The following is a 23,444-nucleotide window of genomic DNA, read 5'->3' as shown; positions in this document are numbered from 1 at the left end:
TTCAAGGGAGTGTATGAATCTTGGGTGGGTAAGTCTGTATATATCTCTAGTTGTAAAATTTAAATTTAGACAGAAGTTGGATGAAGGATATTGAGAAAGTACTGGGGAAGAGTGGGGCTCTTAAGCCTTGAGGGCGCACAGTCTTCACGTCCTCTAGGAAGTGAGGGGCCCAGAGCCTGCATCGCGTCCACTTTTGCCAGGTTCTTTAAGCCCTGCAGCTCCAGCCGAGGCCCCGCTCTCATGGCTGAGGACACGCTTGACCTGGAAGGAAAGGAGACGACCCTTGGAATGAGAGTTCTTTCTTAATGCGTACCACCTGGCCCTGCTGGCCCCCCCCCCCCACCGCCACCGCCCCAATCTCTCCTTTTTTTTTTTTCTGTGACTCTACTTTCTTAGGGAAAGGACGGACCCATGCCAGTTATTGGATCTTCTTTGACCCTTTCAGGCTCTCACTGGGTGATTGAAGAGAGAGACCCAAAAGAAGAACATTGACATTTAGTCTGAAATATTCAGGCAACACACCAGTGTGTTGGGGGACAGGGGTTGGAGGGCCAGGAAAGAAGGGCATTCAGAGAATAGACACCAAATCAAGCCTAGTCTCTGTGTACTTGCAGTTCGCCTTATATTTACAAAGGAAAGTTCCAGAAGAGTGTTTTGGTTCTTCCCAGTTTACTTCCTTTTGGGGGAAGGTTTGTGTGTTTTCATCATTACTGGGCAGAGCTCTTCATGGACAAGGAGCTGTCCTGGGGAGGCCAGAGCTGGAGTCAGGCTACGTTACTTCTGCACAGAATTTTTCTCCGCCTATCAGGCTGCTTCTCAGATGGGCTCTTTATTATGAAGTGATCATTTTAATCGTTCTGTGTATGTGGGTAAGTGACCCCTGTTTATCATCACTCCACTGAAATCTTAACACTTATTTCCACAGATGCCCTTAGAGATTCACTCATTAGCTGGGTCATGTTGGGGGAACAGACCTAGTGACATGATACATTGGGGAAGGTCTTCTGGGTTAGATGCCATGAGTGGCAAGCAGCTGCTGTCGCTTACTCATCTTCCTCCTCTCTAGCACATCCTGATCTCTTACTTTCAGATTCCTTTTGCTTCAGGCTTCTTCCTGAGCAAGAAAAGAAGTATGGAATGCATCAATCTCCTACATCCTAATATCTTAATTCCTATCCATTATTTAAGATCCAGGTCAGTTGTAATCAAGGAAGCCTTCTTGGATCCCTGCGGATGGAATGGTCTCTTCTTCCCTTCCCTTTCATTTCCTCCTGATGAATTCACAAGTTTTGGCTTTGCAGCACAGACTGGGTGGGGTGTCTCATCTTTCCTTTAAATTTGTAGGCAGGAACAGTAGGTTTCAGTTCCTTCCCCAGACTGTCAGCTTCTTGTGGCTCTGGTTGTGCCTCTGAGGAGAGTAATGGGAAGGAGAAGAGAGGAATGAATACTATTTCCCGTAAAAGATGAAGTGCAAGGTTAGTTATTTAAGAGACATTTTGTCCCAAAGAGGTATAATGTGGGGGAAAAAATTCTGTACAACTTTTCATAGCATTAATTCAGGCATTAATTTTTTTCTTCTGTAGGTGAGCACATAAATGGACTCTAATTTTATTTTATCTATTTTAAATAGAATTCATTAAGTTAGGAACAGGGCATTGAAAAGTTTATGGATTTTATTATGTATTTAAAATTTTGTATTATAAAATATGCTTTATGACTTTTAACAATGTGTTTGTATAAAGAGGGTAGAATGGAGAAAAGGAAATCTGCTTATCAAGGCTTAAAATATTAATTGATATCAGCTATCTTTAAAAACTGATTATCTTTCTTGCTCTTTTATCATTACTTTGAAGACTTAGAAACAATCTTTATTTTAAACAAAGTTATAAATGCTTTTTGTTTTAAGAGGTCGATATATAAGATCAAGAACTATGAAGAGTCTAAGATTTTGCCCTACTTGAAAGCTCACAAGTCTGCCACAGATTTCATGGATACTGGTAGAAAACACAAGACTCCTAGACCAGCGATGAAAGACTTATTTATTACCCATAGCAATAGGCTTTTTTTAAAAATTAAAAACATGAATTAACTTTTTAAAAAATGTTAGTGTTTTGATCCCCAACTCCCACAGGGCGCAGGTGAAGAGAGCCAGATAATACCTGCCTATTACAAGAAGGGAACCCTGAGCTTAGGGAACTTGAATCTTTTTTAGTGGGCCGTAAGTCTGTTTGTCTTCTGCTAGGGACAGAAGTACGTTATCTTGAGGGGCCTTTTTTTTCTTCACTAGAGAAGTTGTGGGTTTACAGAACAATTGTGCCTATAACATACAGGGTTCCCAGATACCACCCTACTACCAACACCTTGCATTGGTAGGGAAAATTTACTAAAACTGATGAAAGCACATTTTTATAACTGTGCTATTAGTTAAAATCCATGGTTTAATTTAGGGCTCACTGTGTAGTATAGTTCCATCATTTTTTTTTAAAAATGCTATTCTGTTACCATATATATAATCTAACATTTCCCCCTTTAATCATATTCAGATATATATTTCAATGCTGTTAATTGAATTCACAGTGTGGTGCTCCCATCCCCACCATCCATTACCAAAACATTTCCATCATTCCAAATAGGAACCTTGTATATTTTAAGCCTTAATTTCCTGTTCCTTGTCTCCTCTCCATCCCTCGGAAACCTATATTCTAGATTTTGACTCTGAGTAGCTGAAACAACTCTATGAATTGTTTCAAATCAGTGAGAACTCATACAATATTTGTCCTTTTGTGCCTGGCTTATTTAATGGAACATGATGTCTTCAGAGTACATCCAAAGTATCAGGACTTCATTCCTTTTTTACAACTGTATAATATTCCATTGTAGGTATATGCCATATTTTGTTTATCCATTCATTGGTTGATGAGCACTCGGGTTGCTTTCATCTTTTGGTAGTTGTGGATAGTGCCACTATGAAATTGGTGTGTTAAATATGTGTTCAAGTCCTTGCTTTCAATTTTTTTGATCCCTCTGCCCAGTAGTGGGATTGCCAGGTCATATGGTAGCTCTATACTTAGCTTTCTGAGGAACTGCTAAACTGTCTTTCACAGTGGTTGCACAATTTTACATTGCCACTAACAATGAATAAGTGTTCCTGTTTCTCTGAATACTCTCCAACACTTACTATTTTCTGGTTTTTAAATAGCAGTTATCCTAATGCGTATGAAATGGTATCTCATTGTGGTTTAGATTTACCATTTCTCTGATGGCTAATGATGTTGAGCATCTTTTCATCTGCTTTTTGGCCATTTGAATATCTTCTTTGGAGAGATGTCTGTTCAAGTCTTTTGACATTTATTAATCGGGTTTTTTGTTGTTGCTCTTAAGTTGAGGGCTTCTTTTTATTAACCCTTTATTGGATATGTAGTTTCCAAATATTTTCTCCCATTGTGTAGGTTGTTGTTTTACTTTCGTGACAAAGCTCTTTGAGGAACAAAAGTTTTTAATTTTGATGAGATTCCATGTTTGTTCTTTCATTGCTTGTGATTTGGGTGAAAACTATAAGAAACTGGGAAGCAGCTATGGCTGAAGCAGTTGAGCTCCCATTTACCATATGGAGGACCCAGGTTTGATTCCTGGGACCTCCTGGTGGAAAAAAAAAAGAAAAAAGGCATTCCGAATATACAAGGTATGGAAAGGCACAGGCCCCCACGCAGGGAAGCAATGCACCAAAAAAGACAATGATGCAACCAGATAGGAAAAAAAATTTAAGAAACCATTGCCCAACACAAAATCCTGATGATGCTTCCCACATTTTCTTCTAGGAGTTTAATAGTTCTAGGGCTTATATTAAGGTTTTTTTTAATCTACTTTGAGTTGATTTTTGTATATTATATGAGGTAGGGGTCTTCCTTTTTTTTTTTTTTTTTAACAAATGGAGATCTGGTTTTCACATCACCAATTCTTGAAAAGACCATTCTACTGCTCTATATGTCTGTCCTTGTGCCAGTACCATACTGTTTTGATTACTGTGGCTTTGTAATAAGGTTTTTCCCCCACCCTACTCCCCCTTACGTTCCTGCATGCGGGAACCCAATCACGTCACTGCACACCACTATCACCCCCTTCTGCCTTTTCATAGATTTTGCCCATATTGAGCTTTGGCTCACTACCCTTTCTGTCTCCTGATAACCTATCTTCCAAACCCTTGGTCTGTGGGTCTGCTCAGTACGCCTAAGTCCTATCAGTGGGGTCATGTAATACTTGTTCTTCAGTGACTGGCTTACTTCACTCAACATAAGGTCTTCAGGGTTCATCCCTGTTGTCCTGTGTGTTAATCCTGCCTTCTTTCTGTTTCCCTCATTGTGGTTTTGATTTGCATTTCCCTAATAACTAGTGATACTGAGCATCTTTTTGTGTGCTTTTTTGCCATTTTGTGTTTCTTCTTTGGAGAAGTGTATTCAAATCTCTTGCCCATTTTTTAAATGGGTTATTTGTCTTTTTATTTTTGAGATGTAGGATTTCTTTAATATTAGGATCTTATTGCATAGATTGTTACCAAATATTTTTTGTCATTGAATAGGCTGCCTTTTCACTTTCTTGACAAACTCCTTTGAAGCACAAAAGTTTTGAATTTTCACAAGGTCCCATTTATCTTTTTTTTTCTTTCATTGTTTGTGCTTTGGATATAAAGTTTTTAAAATCATTTCCTACTACAAGATCTTGTAGATGCTTCCCTACATTATCTTCTAGGAGCTTTATGGTCTTGGCTCTTACATTTAGGTCTTTGATCCTTCTTGAGTTGATTTTTATATAGGTCATGAGATGGTAATCCTCTCATTCTATTGGATATGGATATCCAGTTCTCCAAGCACCATTTGTTTAAGAGGCCCTTCTCTCCCAGTTGAGTGGGCTTGGTGGCCTTGCCAAATATCATTTGACCATATAGGTGAGGATACATATCAGAACTCTCAGTTCTGTTCCGTTGGTGGGTATGTTATCCTTGTACCCATAGCATGCAGTTTTGACCACTGTAGCTTTGTAGTATGCCTTAAAGTCAGGTAGCATGGTTCCTCCAATTTCGTTTTTCTTTTTCAATATGTTTTTGGCTATTCACAGCCCTTTGCCCTTACAAATTAATTTCATAATTAGCTTTTCCAATTCAGTTAAAAACACTGTTATAATTTTTATTGTTATTGTATTAAATCTGTAAATCAATTTGGGTAGGACAGACATCTTAATGATGTTTAGTCTTCCAGTCCTTGAATATGGAATATTCTTCCATTTATTTAGGTCTTTTTTTATTTCCTTTAACAATGTTGTATATTTTTCTGATACATGTCGTTCACATCTTTAGTTAAATTTATTCCTAGGTATCTGATTCTTTTAGTTGTCATTGTAAATGGAATCTTTTTCTTGATTTCCTCCTCATGTTGTTCATTATTGGTGTACAGAAATGCTCCTAGTTTTTTAAGCACTTTTTCAACTTTATTGATGCATACATAATTCCATCCAAAGAGGACAATCAGTGGTATTCGGTTTAATCATATGTTTTGTATATCCATCACCCCAATCACTCCCAGAGCACTTTCATTATTCTAGTAATAATAATATGCAACAAACAAAACTCATCACCTCTCAATCTCTTTATGCCTCATCTGCTGTACATAGCTGCTATTCTTTTTCCTTCTCTCTAGTATATTTGTATTTATCTATTTTTTGTCTTATATATGCAATATCACCCATATTTGTGTTTTACATGAGGTTTTACTATCTTATAGAGTCCTATGTTACTGTTTTTAGCTTTCCTTCTAGTAATATACATGACCTGAGACTTGGCATTTCAACCAGTCCTACCCATACGGTAGCATTGCTAGTTGCAAACTCCATGATGTGCTTTAACCGTTTCTATTCACGTCCAAAGATTTACAGACAACCTTTTTAACAATTCTGCAAAGATTAACCCTCAGTTTTCTATTCTCTACTCTCCTATTTTCTGGTGACCTATATTTTAATTATTAACTCAGTGGGTTTAAACAGTATGTTTAGCTCATAATAATGCAATCATACAGTATTTGTCCTTTTGTGTCTGGCTTGCTTCACTCAACATAATGTCCTACAGGTTCATCCATGTTTTCATATGCTTCATGACTTCATTTTTTCTTATTGCTGCATAATAGTCCATTGTGTGTATACACCACAATTTGTTGATCCATTCATCAAAATGCTACTAATTTTTGTGTGTTGATCTTACATCCTGCCACTTTACTGAACTCTTTTATCAGCTGTAAAAGCTTTGTTATAGATTTCCCCAGGCATTCTTTTTATAGGATCATGTCATCTGCACATAGTGAACTTTTCACTTCTTCCTTTCCAATTTTTTTAAAAGACTTATTTATTTCTCTCCCCTTCCCCCCCCCCCCCAGTTGTCTGTTCTCTGTGTCTGTTGGCTGCGTCGTCGTCTTTGTCCGCTTTTGTTGTTGTCAGCAGCACGGGAATCTGTGTTTCTTTTTGTTGCATCATCTTGTTGTGTCAGCTCTCCGTGTGGGCGGCACCATTCTTGGGCAGGCTGCACTTTCTTTTGTGCTGGGTGGCTCTCCTTACGGGGCGCACTCCTTACACGTGGGACTCCCCTACGCAAGGGTCACCCCTGCGTGGCACAGCACTCCTTGCCCGCATCAGCACTGTGCATGGGCCAGCTCCACATGGGTCATGGAGGCCCAGGGTTTGAACCGCAGACCTCCCATGTGGTAGATGGACGCCCTAACCACTGGGCCAAGTCCACTTCCCATTCCTTTCCAATTTGGATGCCTTTTATATTTTTCTCTTGCTTAAGTGCTTGAGCAAGTACTTGTAACACAAAGTTAAGTAAGAGTGGTGAAAGTGAGCATCCCTGTCTTGTTCCAGATATTAGGGGGAAAGCCTTTAGCATTTTATCATTGAATATGATGTTAGCTGTGGGTTTTTCATGTATACCCTTTATCAGGTTGAAGAAGTTGCCTTCTATATCTTTTGAAGTGTTTTTATCAAGAAAGGCGGCTGTACTTTGTCAAGTGCTTTTTCTACATCAATAGAGATGATCATGTAATTTTTTTCTTTTCAGTCTGTTCATGTGTATTACATTGATTTTCTTTTTTAAAGATTTATTTTAAAGATTTCTTTTTTAAAGATTTATATGCCCTTTATCATGTTGAGGAAGTTTCCTTCTATTCCTTGTGTTTTAAGCATTTTTTACCAAGAAAGGGTGCTGTATTTTGTTGAAATGCCCTTTCTGCATTGAGATGATCACATTTGTCTTTATCCTTCATTCTGTTAATGTGGTGTGTTACATTAATTGATCTTGTTATGTTGAACCAACCTTGCATACCAGGGATAAATCATAGTGTATGTGGCAGTTTGAGATTATTTTATGAATCCCAAAAAGAGAAAAATTATGTTTATAAACTAATCTATCCCTCTGGTTGTGATACCCTTTAATTGCATTAAATTCAGCTGAGAGGTCTTTGATTAGATCACTTGTTAAGAACAGGGCTTTTAGATTTGACTAGATCAGAGGACATGACTCCGGTTGAGTCCCCACCCCCATGCTCTGTCTGATATAAAGGGATACTTACTCAAGAAGACACACAGAGATGAAAACTTTGTCATTTTTGAGCCTGCCATGTGATAGAAAGGAGAAGGCTCACACAGCTAAAACCTCGGAGAAATGGACCATTTGCGTGATTGATAGCTGACCTTGGGAAGAGATCAGAAAGATGCTGGGCCCACAGAGCCTCAAGAGGAAGAGGAAGCCCAGAAGGGAAGGCTGAAACTGGGCAGAGATTGCCTACTATCTTTTTTTCCTCTCTCTCCCCTCTCCCCCCAACCTCCCTCCCCCCCGTTGTCTGCTCTCTGTGTCCATTTTGCTGCATGTTCTTTGACTGCTTCTGTTGTTGTCAGTGGCATGGGAATCTGTGTTTCTTTTTGTTGCGTCATCTTGTTGTGTCAGCTGTCAGCTCTCCGTGTGTATGGCACCATTCCCGGGCAGGCTGAATTTTCTTTCGCACTGGGCGGCTCTCCTTGCAGGGCGCACTCCTTGCGCGTGGGGCTCCCCTACATGGGGGACACCCCTGCATGGCAGGTCACTCCTTGCGTGCATCAGCACTGCGCATGGGCCAGCTCCACACGGGTCAAGGAGGCCCAGGGTTTGAACCGTGGACCTCCCATGTGGTAGACGGACGCCCTAACCACTGGGCCAAGTCTGCCGCCCTCATGATGTTCTTAATTATAGCAGACCCCCAAGAGCTTTTCGTAATAAGTTTGGAAGGGTAGGCAAAGCTTAGGGTCTTTGCGTTTCTTTTAGTGGGAGACCTCAGAGAAGCTAAGTAATTCCAGCAGTGACTCTAGCATTCAGGTGTCAGAGACAATGCCCCAAGGCTGGGATGGAGGAGGGCAGAGATTGTGCCAGCCCAGGGGAGGTGAGGCCACAGAGCCCAGATGGTCCGAAAGGACCCCTTCACCCAGAGCCCTGAGGCCTCTCTGTCTTGTCATCTTATCTGTGTCCTCCTTGCTTTGGTCTGCTTTGTGATGGCATTTGGACATCCCAACTTAAGTCACAATCCTGGTGAATTATTTGCATAGCTTTGACTTCCTTCCTACTCTTGGGCATTTCGCTCCAGTCGCAGCAGCCTCTGTGCCACAGAATAAGTCTTTGGAGAGAGTTGATGAAATTGAGCCCAGGCAGAGAATTCACTAAAACCAGAGACCAACTGAAAGAACCTAGACCGTGCTTTCCCCTGCAGAAGGGCCATAGGTCATGGACTCTGATTTACCCATCCAGTTTTTCCTTTTTCATACCTCTACTGGAGTGTGCATACATGTTGAATCTGCGCGCATGTGTGTATGTGCACTTTGTTTAAGAAGGAACATTTTCACTGTGTAAAATAATGGTAATAGGTAGAGAGAATTAATCCTTCTCTCTATACTATTTTTGTTTGAACTTAAACCAGAATTACGTTGGTGTAAACTGTACAGAAGAAAAGAGTTTACCTTTCTGAATTCTGTCCCCCACTTTATCACAGTTCACGGTAGTATCTTTCAGCAGTGACCTTCACAGAGCACAGAGCCCCTTCCTCTCCTGCTACTTGTTCAGGAGTCTCGGTATAATTAGAAGCTGAGCAGAAAATCCTGATTGTTCTTAGAGGTATGTATGTATGTGAATATTCACATATAAATATGTTAAAAGCTACTTAAAGCTCTGAATGTTATATTAATTTATAATATAAGATGCCCTTCTCCACCCCTAATTCTTGCTTTGCCTTTCTTATTATAAGTAAAAAGGAGAATTAAGGAGAATGTACCCTGAGTCAGAGAGAACTCATTTCTTTAAGTATTTTTCAGTTTCTTCTCCATATAGTAATCTTTCTCTAAATTAACTTACAGTAGTTAATGTGTGATATTAGGATGCTATCTCTTTTATCTAAGAATTGGTTTACTTAAAATATAGAAGCATATGCTACTCAAAATTAGTAGATTTTAGCCTTGAAATAGTACTGTAGCTCTTCTTTTCTACATTATAAGTAATCATCCCATGTTTCTTACTTATTCCAACCTAAAATGTAGATCTGATAATCAGTGGTCCTTGGATGTTTCTTACACTTATCTCTTCATCTCTTTGTCACTGTGAAAACAGTCCTGCAGTGGGTTGTGTCCTTTACTCCATGTATTAGCCAGGGTTCTCTGGGGAAACAGAACCAAGAGGAGATATCTGTAAATATCAAATTTTATAGAATTGTCTCACATGTGTGTGGGGCTGCACAAGTCCAGATTCTTTAGGGCAGGCTGCAAGCCAGAACTCTGATGAAGATCTTCAGGAGATGCTGGCTGTCTGAAGTACAGAAGGGAATTGTCTCTGAAAGCTGAAATCACATCTCCTTTTTTTTTTTTTTTTACGATTTATTTATTTCTCTCCCTCCCCCCCCTCCCCCCCAGTTGTCTGCTTTCTGTGTCCATTCCCGTGTGTTCTTCTCTGTCCGCTTCTGTTGTTGTTAGCAGCATGGGAATCTTTGTTTCTTTTTGTTGCATCATCTTGTTGTGTCAGCTCTCCGTGTGTGCAGCGCCATTCCTGGGCAGGCTGCACTTTCTTTCACGCTGGGCGGTTCTGCTTATGGGGCTCACTCCTTGCGCGTGGGGCTCCCCTACACGGGGGACACCCCTGCATGGCAGGGCACTCCTTGCGCACGTCAGCACTGCGCGTCGGCCAGCTCCACACCGGTCAAGGAGGCCTGAGGTTTGAACCGCGGACCTTCCATGTGTTAGACGGACGCCCTATCCACTGGACCAAGTCCGCTTCCTTTTAAGGCATTCAACTGATTGGATGAGACATCCCTCATTGATGAGGGCAGTCTCCTCGGTTTATTGTAGATGTAATCAGCCACCTGTGTAATCAACCCACTGATGATTAAAGTTCTATGAAATGCCCTTGTTTTACAAATAGCCCAGCGCTTGCTTGACTAAACCAACTGGGCACTGTTACCTGGCTGAGTTGACACATTAGCCTAACCATCACACCCCACTTCACTTTTTCTATCAGGTCCTTACCTTTTTTTTTTTTTTTTCTTTATTTTTTGTGATCCTTACCATTTTGAGCTGTTAAAGTCAAGGGCAACTGGTGGTAGAATAAAATTAGAAGGTCTTTGGATTCCAGCAGCAAAGTAATTTCAGAAACACATCCCCATTGCAAGTTCTGTAATGCTTGGCAAAGTACGTAACCCCTTTCTTTCCACACCCATCCTTCTCGTTGTTCTGGCTCCCAAATATAATCTTATTGGATTTTGGTTGGATAAATAGTGTCTGCATTATTAAAACTGTATGTTCTTCAAGTATACTATGATTAAAGACATTTCTCCCAAGGCCTTTTGACTGTCATCAGTCTGCTCTGCTTGTTTCTTGTCATGGTACACAGCCTAGGCTATCCCTTCACCCTGATCATTTTATCTGTCCTCCCACTTCAGTAAACATTCTGCCGCACCCTAACTCTCATGGCTGGTAGATATTCATTTTATGTTGGAATGCTTCTAGTGCCCGGTATCATTACCTCAGGGGCCTTTGATAATTTTTCCTCATCCTCTCTTCCTTATTACTGGCATTATAAAGGAATAGAGTTTATTTTCAGTTTTTCTAGAACTTAGTCTTCTGTGCTTCTTGATTTTAGTTTTTAAAAGTCATGTATTGAGAATCATTATTCTCAGGAATTGGTTTTACCTCATTTCTTCTCATGGTGGAATTAATTCCGTCCACCATTTCTTCTTCTGTTGTGTTTTCTAGTTGAAATGTTCATGTTGGAATCCACAAAGAAGTCTTCTCTTGAGGAAAGGCATTGGTGCTCTCTTGAGGGACCTTCTCCAGGATACATCTCAGAGTTGCCAAATCATGTAGGCCTGGGGAGAGCAAGTCCTAGAAACTGTGGAACTTGTGTTTTCCTTGCTCTCTTGGAATTCACGAACATTTGTTATTTAGGGTGGATCTTATTATTCAGTTTTTTGCCTCATTGAATATTCCTACATTCCTTCCTTCAAGAAAATCCACTTCTTCTACAAAGTTTGAAGGTGAAGGAACACTGGGTCTAGCAGTGCTAACCTCTGCCAAAAAATTTTTTTGAATATTTTATAAGTTCATTGTCATCTGTAAATAAAGATAATTTTACTTCTTCCTTTCTGATATGGATGGACGCCTTTCTTCCTTCCTTCCTCCCCGCCCCCTCCTGCCAGATATTTCTGTCTCTTGCATGTACACTCTTTCTCTTTCTCTTTCTTTTTGACAGATTTTAGCTACTGTTCTCATTGTTTTTATGGAAGAGCAAATTCCAGACATCTACACCACCATTCTGGAAGTACAAACTATTATTTGTTTTTACAATATATATTTTAAAATTTTGTTTGACTTTAGTGTTGCTTTTGTATTGATTTTGGAGAGAGTAGATTTTTAGCAAGGAAGGATAGACATGCATGGTATAGAAATCCCAAAGGAACTCTAATGTTGCAAATCCCCAAACTCTTAAAGGCCAGCCTGAAGAAAAGTGGTTTGGGAATTGCTTAGATTGTTTAGTTCCATGTGTTTTAGTGGTTAAGATTCATCAGTATTATTTTGTTGTTGTTGTTGTTGATTGGATTTCTCTTTAGCAGCCTATCCCAGTGTTTATTTCCTAATAAAGGTTGGGAGTGATAGGGAGGTGACTGAAATATTTGGGAGACACTGAGATGAACAACTAGCTCAACTGCAGAATTTGCTTTGATTGTTCTAGTAAGCATTAGGAATCTTCCCATTAATACGTTTCAGATTTATTAATCATAGCAGTTCATTAAACTACTCTTTGGCACGTGCTTTGGGAAATGCGTATTTCCTCCCCAAAAGTTCAGATTGATGTGGGCTATGGGTGGAAGGCTCTTTGTATCTTCGGAAATAACCTTAACCTAAGCTGTCTGTCCTGACTTGTGGGTGTGGGATGGTGAGAGGCTGCAGCCCTGCCCTTGGTAACCATGGCAACGACTCCAGTCCCAGGAAACAGTTTTATCAATGCAAACTCTATAAACTTTAAATATTCAGGGGAAATGCAAACCAAATGTGCTAAAAGCTTATCTAGAATATATGAAGTCCTAGGATGTGGAAGATATATGCTTATTCAAGCCTATTGAGAACTGAAACAAAAAGACCATTTGGCCTTTCCTCTCTGTATAAAAGGAACTCAAAAATCTTGTTCAAGGCTTGGGTTCGAAACAGAAAGCTCCGGCCAGCCGTCAATAAACCATTTTTCCTTCTCAAAATCATTCCTGAGTCCTGGCCTTTCTATACGCAAATAATTGAACCTCTCTCATATTCTACAACAAGATAACCTAAATTACAGGGTGTTTTCAAACCTTTATCAATCAAAAAACATACAATTAGGAAAATAAGATTGGAGAGAGAAATCAACCAGCCATTATTTTAAGAAGTAAATATATATATAGGATTAGTTCACCAGCATGCTTTTTCCCATATGCATATCCATCCCTTCACATGTTTTTCTTTTCACTTCACAGATTTTTAAAAAGCCTCCTCGGATATATCACCATTGTTGGATGCTTGTATATTTAAGTGAGCTGATTGCATAAGAGATCCTTTGAATTGTCCAAGAAGGCTACCTGGAGGCAGAGGACTAAATGACCCAGCCTTTCCTTAATGCTGCCTGGTAAGAAGTTGAAGTACTTTTCTTAAATATACAAATAATGTTCCATTTTTATTATTTATATTCTTTTTATTTTTTAAAGATTTATTTATTTATTCTCCACGCCTCTTCCCCCCTCCCCCCCATGCCTCGTTGTCTGCTCTTTGTGTCTATTTGCTGTGCATTCTACTGTGTCTGCTTTTCTTCTCTAGAGGCAGCACCAGGAACTGATCCTGGGACCTTCCAGACTAGGAGACAGGTACTCAGTCTCTTGAACCACCTCAGCTCCCTGGTCTCCTGCATCTCTTATCATCTCTCCTCTGTGTCTCTGTTGCATCATCTTGCTGCAATAAGTTCTTTGTTCAGACCAGCTCTCCACTCGGGCCAGCTTGCCTTCACCAGGAGGCCCCAGGAATCAAACCCTGGACCTCACATATGATAGATGGGGGCCCAGTCGCTTGAGCCACATCTACTTCCTTTATTTATATTCTTAATATTCACAGTTTATTTTCTTAATGAAACATTTAAAAGTACCAGTGTTAATTCTGGTATTAAAAGCTCATTGAAAGTCTCTGAAAATGGTAGGGTGATAGTTGGTGGTGTTTGGCTTTCTCTACTGAACAATGCTTATTAGACAACCAATTGCTGAGTTGCAAAATTGAGTTTTTGATAAAATAATATTTGAATATTTGTAAGCATTTTATATAGTAGAAGTGATGTGAGTTCCTGGCATTTGAATATTGACAAATGGTTTGTTGTTAAAGTAAGCACAGCTCTTTGCAATGCAGGGCCGGCCTGATCCAGCATGGCAGAGGAGAAGCACAGTTCTCAGTGAGGTGGTGATGATTTATTGTGAGTGCAAGAGCAGGGAACTGGGAGAATCTTCCCCAGATGAGATCAAAGTGAGAATGGGAGCTAGGGTTTTAAAGGCAAAGAAAAAGGGGGTAGGTGAGTAGAAAAACAAGTTGAAAGAAAAAAAAACAAGTGATGCCTCCAAGGGGTTTGTGAGGCGGATACTTGGGATTTCTCAAGCACATCAAACTTGTCCTGGTTTCCGTGGCTTGTAAATCACAGTTTAGATATTGTGCAAGGTCTTCATGATTCCTTTCTCACCCGACCACTTAAGGATATCAAGCTTTTTTCTTTTTTTTTCTTTTTTCCTCTGAGGAAAGCTACAGATTTAGGGGGTTATGAGATGCTCCTGGCACCATTTTGTCTGGTTTTGCTTTGAGACATTATCATTTTCCTGTAGGCAAAACTGAGAAGGTCTGGTTAATATCCTTCAGGGAACTAAGTCCAAAGAGTAAACTGCTAAAATTAAGATTGATAGAAAACCAGCTCGGTTAGTGTAGTAGAATTTTCAGAGCTGCGTTTAAGTAAAGACATTTTTAGTAAGCACATTTTCCAGCTATCATTGTAAATTACAGTTTGTATACAATTGTTGTTTTCCGCAGGGTTTAATTTTTACACCCTGTTATAGCCAGTGCAGGAAATGCATGGCATTGCTCCGTTGTGCATGTCTTCTCTTCCTGTAGTGCCAGGCATGGGACAGAACTCATTGTGGGATCAACTTGCAGCAACCCCAAAGCTGGCCTAGTTTCAGCAGACGTTTTTTTGTTGTTGTTTTGTTTTGTTTTTTGGAGCAGTTTGAAAATTCAGTTGACCCACCCTTCTCACAAAGATTCGTGTAAGTCATAGCCATTCTGAACTTCTCCCAAAGTTAGTCCCCCAATCCTGAACAGCCTAGAGCAGAATAGATCTGATCTCTTCAAATATTGAAGCCAGGTGATGGACACTAATGGATCTGTCTGGAGGAACCCAGATTAGCCAATGTTCTCAAAGCAAGGTGTGCTAATTCTTAGAACTGGCACAGCATCAAAAATTTACCAACTATGGGCAAGTCAACAATTGTAGCCTACGTCTTCAACGTAAGTTTTTGCACTTCCTTGTACCAGTAAAACATGGAATGTTCTTTGTAGCTCCTTGTACTGGGCATTTTTCTTTTTTTTTGTCTTGTTTTCTTTTCTAATACAGCCTGTGGCATAAATATTAGAGGCTGTAACATTGCCCTTTTTCCTCTGATTATCCACTTTGATTTAGTTTCAAAAACTGGCCCTTAACAAAGTTTGCTCTCATAGCAGAAAGGACGGGCTGAGCTTGAGAAGATGTTGCGAAAGAGTATTTATATATATTATTTCTGTTTTTCTTTTAGTTCTGTTCTCTGTTTCAAGATGTCTTTGCACTTCTGATAAATGCAAACTGACAAATCTCAAAGCCAAGACAGAAGGACAATTGATGGTGCTTGAAGCCTAGAAGACTGTGCTTTAACAAAGCAAAGTCCCAGATTGTTGTTTGAAATGCTGAGGAATTTGCTGCGGAGGAGACTTTTTTCTTATCCCACCAAATACTACTTCTTGGTTCTCATTTTTTCCCTAGTCACCTTCTCAGTTTTAATAATTCATCAAAAGCCCCAATTTGTAAGTGTGGGACATTTGGAGCTGATTGGGGAAAATCCTAGTAGTAATATTAATTGTACCAAAATTTTACAGGGTGACAGAGATGAAATTGAAAAGGTAAAGCTTGAGATAATAACAGTGAAATTTAAAAAGCGCCCTCGATGGACAACCCATGACTACGTAAACATGACCAGTGATTGTACTTCTTTCATCAAGAAGCGCAAATATATTGTAGAATCCCTTAGCAAAGAAGAGGCGGAGTTTCCAATTGCTTATTCAATAGTGGTTCATCACAAAATTGAAATGCTTGACAGGCTCCTGAGGGCCATTTATATGCCTCAGAATTTCTATTGCATTCATGTGGACAAAAAATCAGACGATTCCTTTTTAGCTGCAGTCCTGGGCATTGCTTCCTGTTTCAGTAATGTCTTTGTGGCCAGTCAGTTGGAGAGTGTGGTTTATGCTTCATGGAGTCGGGTTCAGGCAGATCTCAACTGCATGAAGGACCTCTACAGCCTGAGTGCAGACTGGAAGTACTTGATCAATCTTTGTGGTATGGATTTTCCTATTAAAACCAACCTGGAAATTGTCAGGAAGCTCAAGTCGTTGATGGGTGAAAACAGCCTAGAAACTGAGAAGATGCCACCCAATAAAGAGGATCGGTGGAAAAAGCACTACGAAATCATTAATGGGAAGCTAACCAACACAGGGACCAACAAAGTACTTCCTCCTCTTGAAACACCCATTTTTTCAGGCAGTGCCTATTTTGTGGTCAATAGAAAGTATGTGGGGTATGTGCTAGAGAATGAAAAAATCCAAAAGTTTATAGACTGGGCAAAAGACACATACAGCCCAGATGAATACCTCTGGGCCACTATTCAAAGGATCCCAGAAGTCCCAGGCGCACTGCCCTTGAGCCCAAAGTATGACATGTCTGACATGCATGCGGTGGCTAGGTTCGTCAAGTGGCACTACTTTGAAGGTGACGTCTCCAAGGGCGCCCCCTACCCACCCTGCAGCGGGGTCCACGTGCGCTCCGTGTGTGTTTTCGGGATGGGTGACTTGAACTGGATGCTGCGCAAGCACCACTTCTTTGCCAACAAGTTTGACGTGGACGTTGACCCCTTTGCTATCCAGTGTTTGGATGAGCATCTGCGGCATAAAGCTCTGGAGGCGTTCAGACGTGAACCATCGTAGGCATTTTTAGAAATACGAAGGATGCGGAAAATATACCCCACCTGGCTCCTCTGACATGTTAATAAGGATCAAAAAACTGTATGGGGAGCTCTTGGGTCAGGGACTCAGCTGGTTCTTTACGTCAGAGAAGCTCTGCGTTTTCTCTAGAGCACAAGCTGTTAGAAGGGCTATAACATTAAGTGTCTACCTGGAGTTAAAGTGAGGGGGGAAGGAAGTTAAAGTAGAGGCCAGAGGAGGCTGTGGGCATTGTGGGGAAAGTTGCCCGAGGTGACAGGGGAGAGATACAATGCAATAATCAGTTCAGAAAGCTCAGGGACTTAACAAAAGGAAAAGATACGAGCCTGTGCCAAAATTATCTGACAGCTTTAATTCTGGTGATTTCCTGATTTGAATAAATTTATTGCAACAATCATAAGAAAATAATTTATCTTGTATGTTATATAGTTGAAACAAATTTGATTTTACTCTAAATGATCCTTGTAAATTATTTTCTGCTGAAATATTGTGCTGTGTAATATACCTTTGTATGTCGTCTCAGGGACCTTAAAAATGTGCTTGATTTAACATTAATATCTCTGGCTAATTTTTGCTTATCACTCTGCACATATGTTTTAAAAAAACACAAAAAAATGACAATTTCTAGTTGATTCTGTGAATCATCTTAGGATATTAGAAATATTAAGGCATCTCTTTGTTACAGTTTTTACGAAGAGTAGCACTCAATTTTTCTATTTGTCTCCCTCCTCCCCCCACCCCGTTTCCCCAGTCCCTCCTGTCACCCTGTGCAAAAACTTAATTTCTAGAACCTTATTTTACCGTATTAGTAGATCTGATTGGCAGCAGACTGTACAGAGAACCAAGAGAGAAAGGGTGAAGTAGGTTTTGGAGGGCCGAGGGACCAGGAGGAGTCACATTAGGCAACACCTGAGGACAGTGATGACTTCTCAAAACCAGCAGTGGGCACTGGACTCCCCAGGAGCGGGAACGACTGCTCCGCCGAGGCACTTGTGTCCAGCCTCCCTGGGTCGCTGCATCGTCGTGTCTCCCGAGCCACCATTTGAAATGAAATGGCCTCCCCTGTTCTTGCTTCTTCACGCTACCCGCACAGATCCTTAGTCTCACTGATGGTAATTTTCCCTGTCACAACCTTGGATGAGGGGCAGGTAGAGAGTGCTGCTGTTCCAGAAGGTATACCTGAAGGCCTGGCAATCCTAAAGGGAACTTTAGTTTTGAGACAGATTTGGTACTGGTACCATCCACAGCATAAAGTTTTTACTCTCTCCATTTTTTGCCGAAATTGATGATTTGGGGTTGCTCTCATGCTGTCTCTTGGAGTAAATGAAGATTTTTTCCCCCCCAAAATAATGTTCCTTTGATAAGCTGACACAGTTTAGCCAAAGATGTAATAGAAAACATGAAGCTTTAACATTTAACGGTAAACTTTTTATTTTTTAAAATTTTTGGGGGGGGTACCAGGGCCAGGGAATGAACGCAGGAAGCCAGCCCTGAGTGACACTGAGCCACATCGGCTCCCAAGCGATAAACTTTCAACAAGAATCAAAACCATGTACTTTATTTTTTAAATGTAGCCAACTCTTAAAACAGTACACGAGAAATCCATACTACCAGGCGGCTTTCAGGCATTCAACTGAGAAAACATTTTTCACTTCTCAAAGTTAGAAAATGTTTTCATTTTATTGAGGCTTGTTATTCTGGCCATATTTAATGGAAGTTTCGTGTCGTTTTTTAAACCTTTATCTGTAGAAGTACAAGTCAGTGGATTGCTGGATTTTTGCATGAAATCATGGCAACCTGTTTTGGACCAAGAGAAACGCATGTTTTCCTTTTAAAACTCAACAGACGATGTTGAAAAGGGCATTATACACATTGTGTGTTATATCCTTCTGGCTTCTAAATCAATGTTTCCTTTTAATGCACATGTTATTTCTCCCATGATGTCTTAGCAGGAAGGTTTTACTTAGAATATAGGGCATTAAAAAAAAACAACTCTAAAACCAGTCACCTTCAATGACATCCTTCGTATATCTTTTTTTTTTTTTTTTTAACTTCATTCATGGTGTATATCTTACAGAAATTTTTTCCTTTGAATATTTTCAAATTGACAGGAAGGATGAAGCAACAGTGTGGACAACATCTGTTTACCCTTCCCCTGGAGTCACTGGTTGTTAACACCTTGCCCCATTTGCTTTAAGTTTCATGTGTTTTTGAATTTAGCAAAATCTGAAAATTACTTTAAAAAATATCCCAAGTTAGCATGCATCTCAACACTTGCTTTATGGGAGTGTGACTGCTTCTGATTTACATTTAAATTGGCCGGTTTGGGAGAATTTTTCTTCTTCATCGTAGGCATAAATACAGAAATAAGCATCTATTTACCCAGTTCCACACTAGAACTGTGATCCCACCTTTTGTATGCAGCTCTGATACCTCATCTTTCCAGTATGACACTTGTTGAAATGTGTGTTAGCACTGTCCGACTGGTGATACCTTTTACAGGGATTATATAGGGATTTTCACTGGAACTAAAAGTATTTTATTTTTAAACTTTTCAGCATAGTTGAAAAGCAATGAAATTCATACACTAGGACAAGCAATTCGAGGACACAAAAAGCTGGTTCTAAAAGGAAGTTGATGACAACAAATTCAGGACCCAAAATGCAAGCTCTTTGGGAAAGATATAAAAATTATTTGTTACTTTGTAAATGTCAGTTATTAAAAATGAATTTTTTACTGTCATTTAGTCTTATAGGAGATTATTAGAAATCATATTCACAAAATTAGAATAAATGGCAATTTTATGATGTAAGGATGTTTAGCTATTAAACTGCTCCAAGGTTAACATATTACTACAAGACATGAGTTAGTAAAAATGGTTCTATATTTTATAGGCAATTACCTCGACTCTTCCCAGATCACAATAAACGGTGGCTTGGCCTTGAAAATGTGGGGCATTATTGTCTCTAAGGTGTGTGTGTCATTCATTCATATACCTGTTTTGGGGGAAGGAGCCATATTTTGGTCCATTTCATCTGTTGGGTTCTTTGAACTGGATGTTTTCAGTTGCTTGGAAACAAAAATAATTTATCATTACAGTATCTATAAACTCAACATTATTTCATAGCAAAAGTGTTTTCTGTAAGTTTTACTCTAATGAATATGGGAATGACAACGCAGTTGGCTCCAACCGGATTACCATTAAAATCAACCGTTCAAAAACTAAAATATTGTCTGCACAAATCATTCCTGTTTGCTTAGTTGTCAGCACTTAAATTTAATAGTTGATGGAGTTCACTGTACCAACAAGATCACTTGTGTGTGATTTGAGAAACAAGGTTAATTTGCAAGGCAGGAAAGTCTGATATGGAAGAGGGAGTGGCAAAGGAAGAAAATTTAACACAGATTAGGCAAAAAAGCTAGGGCAGGGAATTTGAGAAGAATGCTGCTTGACAGCCAGTATTGGATTCTAGGGCATTATTAGCTTCAGCTTGTGTCTGCTGAGGGAGGAGAGCAGCTTTCCAGTCAGATGAGATTTTAACAGCTCCTGCTGGCTCTGTTGTGTTTTTGGTAAGCACAGCTGCGGGGAAGTGAAAGCACAGGACTGAGTGCCTGTCTCTATGTCTCACCTGATGTGTTCAGTTCTTTGGATGCCACTAGAAAACTGGTGAACCCTATTGACATCAGGTTATTCTCTAAAGCTTGAGAGCTTTATATAGTCTACACATTATAAGACCGCTTGTGAAAGATTTAATGTGTGCTGCTTAAAATTTCCAGGGCTTGTCAGAATATGGATTTAATTTTGTTTTGAACGATAAGACCCAAATTAAGAGTTAAAAATTTTTGGAAAAGAAGATGATGGTCCAACGGGATAACCTAGAATTCTCAGGCTTAATATGAAATTAGCAAGTATATCCAGATATTAAATTTTTTTTCAGGCAAAAAAATTAATTTTAAGACAGGATGTTACCATTCATGGCAACAAGCTCTGTAAAATGTATATGTTCTTAAAGGGTTGATAAGATTATTCTAAATATCTTTTGAAAGAAAAAAAATGCAATAGCTAAGAATACCTTGAAAAAAGAAAGTCTTACAATACTAGGTATGAAGCTATATTTTAAAGCCAAAAATTACTAAAAGGATACCATTAATTTACTCTCAGGCCAATGCAATAATAGCCCCAAATTAGACTTTAGTATAATTTTTTTAAAAAGTCTTAAAATGGGACCATCAGAACTTAGGAAGGGGAGAGTAAAATCATTCATTGAAGAACATTAGACTGTAGCTTCACTAATGTACACAAAAATTCAGTTGGATTAAAAATGAAAATCTAAGGGTAATATATCCACTAGATGAATAAAATACAATATGTAACTTATAAACCTTAGGGGTAAATAGAAAAGCAATCTAATATGAAGCAGAAAAATTTTTAAATGAAAATAAATCCAGAACATATCAATGGCTCTCTCTGGATATCATGGAGTTTTCCAGAATAAAAGCAATGGATTTTTGGAATGTGTGAGTTCATTAAGGAATAGAATATAGATTTAACTCAAAGTGTATATATCTTCTGAATATTAGAAGGCAAAAAGAATTGGAAAGATCGCCAACAAATTTTGAAAGTGGGAGGCATAATACCTTACTATATAATATATGCTGTTTTAAAACTGCTTTATTGAGCTGTTCACATACCATACAATGCACTCATTTTAAATGTACAATCCCTTGGTTTTTAATAGAACCATCACCACAATCAATTTTAGGATATTTTCATCATCCCAAAAAGAAACACTATACCACTTAGAAGTCATTCCCCATTTCCCTCCAAACCCCTAATGCTAGCATGTTTTTAAAAAGCATTAAGATGCCAAGAAAAATTAACAAAGCATGTAACTGTTCACAGAAGGTGAAATAAGGGAAAATACAAATGACTAATAACAAAATTTGGCATTTAATAAGAATTCAAATTGAAACAAATTTTATATACCAAATTGGCAAAGATTTTTATCCATCCTTGACACTTAGGAAATGATGTTGAGAAATGCATGGATGTACCCCAGGGAAGAGTGGTGAAACCTATCATAAAAGCAGTTTGACCCCATGAAGAGTCTTTAAAAACATTTAAAATCTTGGTGATCAGTAGTTCCACTTCTTGGCAAATGTCCTAAGTAATAGCCAGAGATCAGGGCAAAGACTCAAATCCATCCAATGTTTGTCATGTACTTATTTATGGCAAAATGCAAAAATATATAAATCTCCAGTTACAGGAATGAAGTACTTTTTTTTTTAACATTCATGTGATGGGCTATTATGAAATACTATCTTTTTATAGTATCCTTAATGCTGTGGAAATTAAGTGCAATAAACCAAGTAGAAGACTATATAAAATGTGAGCTCAATTATGGATGTAAAAAAAAAAATTGAACAGAAAGGAGCATTCAGAATTTCTCTGAAATCACATCTTGATATTTTGAGAGCGATTCCTTCTAGCTTCATCAGATTTCTGCTTGCCAAACATTTATTTGGAGCACTTTTCTCACATGGTTTATCTTAGGGAGCTTTATTCTCCCCACCCTCACCCTTTATTTGGGAGAGAGGTGTCCTGCTCTCTCTCCACTCTCTTTCACCGACAGAAATGGTTTTAGATTTAAGCTTTGGTGCTTTGGCAGAGTGTCTTGAGACCTTATACTTTTGGTAACCCTGTAAGATGCTCCAAATACAGAACCCTGGTAGAGACAAAACCTCTTGCGGTCAAAGGTATAATTTAGCCACCCCTATAGGCGGCTGTCAGTCTGACCTCAAGACCTCCAGGATGCTTAACCAGGCAGCAGTTTGCCTCTGGCACCTTAGAATCTATCTGTGGAATTTCACATTCTGATTCCAAATGTACTGTTAATTAAATTGCTTGTTAGGTGAGGGTGGTCTGGTTCTTTGAGCTGCCTGCCAGTGCAAAGCAAATGTTCCCCTTCAGCAGGAGGACTTGAATATATTCCTACTCTCCAGTAGCATCCATCCAAACATCCGGCTGTGGGAGTAGCATGGATGAGCAGTATTAGTGCAGGAGGGAAATGTTGTGTGTCTGAATAGAGAATTTTGTCACTCCGTTGGAGGCTCAACTACCTTTCCAATTAGCTAAGAAACAGAAACCAATGTTTGAAAGAAAACACTTAAAAAAAAATTTCAGCATAGCAGAATACCACTCACTAATCACTGGTTAAACTTTATTGGGTATTTATAATTCACTTTTTCTGCCATTAGACTCATAAATAAACTCATTATGGCCCAATTAGAATCCCCTTGATTAACTTGAGATTTTTTAAAACAAATTTTATTGATACATATGAATAAAGCATAAAATCAACGTGAAGTGTACAATTAATGGCATTTGGTATAATCTCATGGTTGGACATTTATCATTTCAATCGTTTTTAATTAGAGTATTTTCATAATTTCAATAATAATAATAAAAAACAGGCCAACAAAATTCTTAAACCCTGATGTAACTTGAGTTTAACTTACTTCAAAGGAGAAACGTTTTCTTTTCCAGGAAGCCTTTCCTGCCACTCACCTCAAAGAATCCTCCTTCAGTTAGGTTCCGTGTC

General features: G+C 39.2%; 1 protein-coding gene across 12 annotated transcripts in view; it reads left to right on the top strand.

Annotated features, from left to right (window-relative positions):
- Positions 1 to 20,070, top strand: part of GCNT1 (glucosaminyl (N-acetyl) transferase 1) — a 40,098-nt gene extending 20,028 nt beyond the window's left edge. For 8 of the 12 annotated variants that reach the window (XM_023588617.2, XM_004447457.5, XM_058301641.2 and 5 more), the window contains 2 exons: positions 13,050 to 13,198; positions 15,387 to 20,070. In XM_023588617.2, the coding sequence (XP_023444385.1) occupies positions 15,532 to 16,827 (1,296 nt within the window). In that variant the 5' untranslated portion in view covers positions 13,050 to 13,198; positions 15,387 to 15,531 and the 3' untranslated portion in view covers positions 16,828 to 20,070. Of the gene's footprint in view, positions 1 to 9,053; positions 9,176 to 13,049; positions 13,199 to 13,386; positions 13,434 to 15,386 lie in introns of all 12 variants that reach the window. The other 4 variants (XM_058301648.2, XM_058301650.2, XM_058301643.1 and 1 more) reach the window with 3 other exon arrangements.
- The last annotated feature ends 3,374 nt before the right edge of the window (positions 20,071 to 23,444 follow it).

The sequence above is a fragment of the Dasypus novemcinctus genome, chromosome 8 (genome assembly GCF_030445035.2).
Source record: "Dasypus novemcinctus isolate mDasNov1 chromosome 8, mDasNov1.1.hap2, whole genome shotgun sequence".
NCBI lineage: Eukaryota > Metazoa > Chordata > Mammalia > Cingulata > Dasypodidae > Dasypus > Dasypus novemcinctus.
The sequence above is the reverse complement of the archived record's forward strand: the minus strand, read 5'-3'. Positions and strand labels throughout refer to the sequence as shown.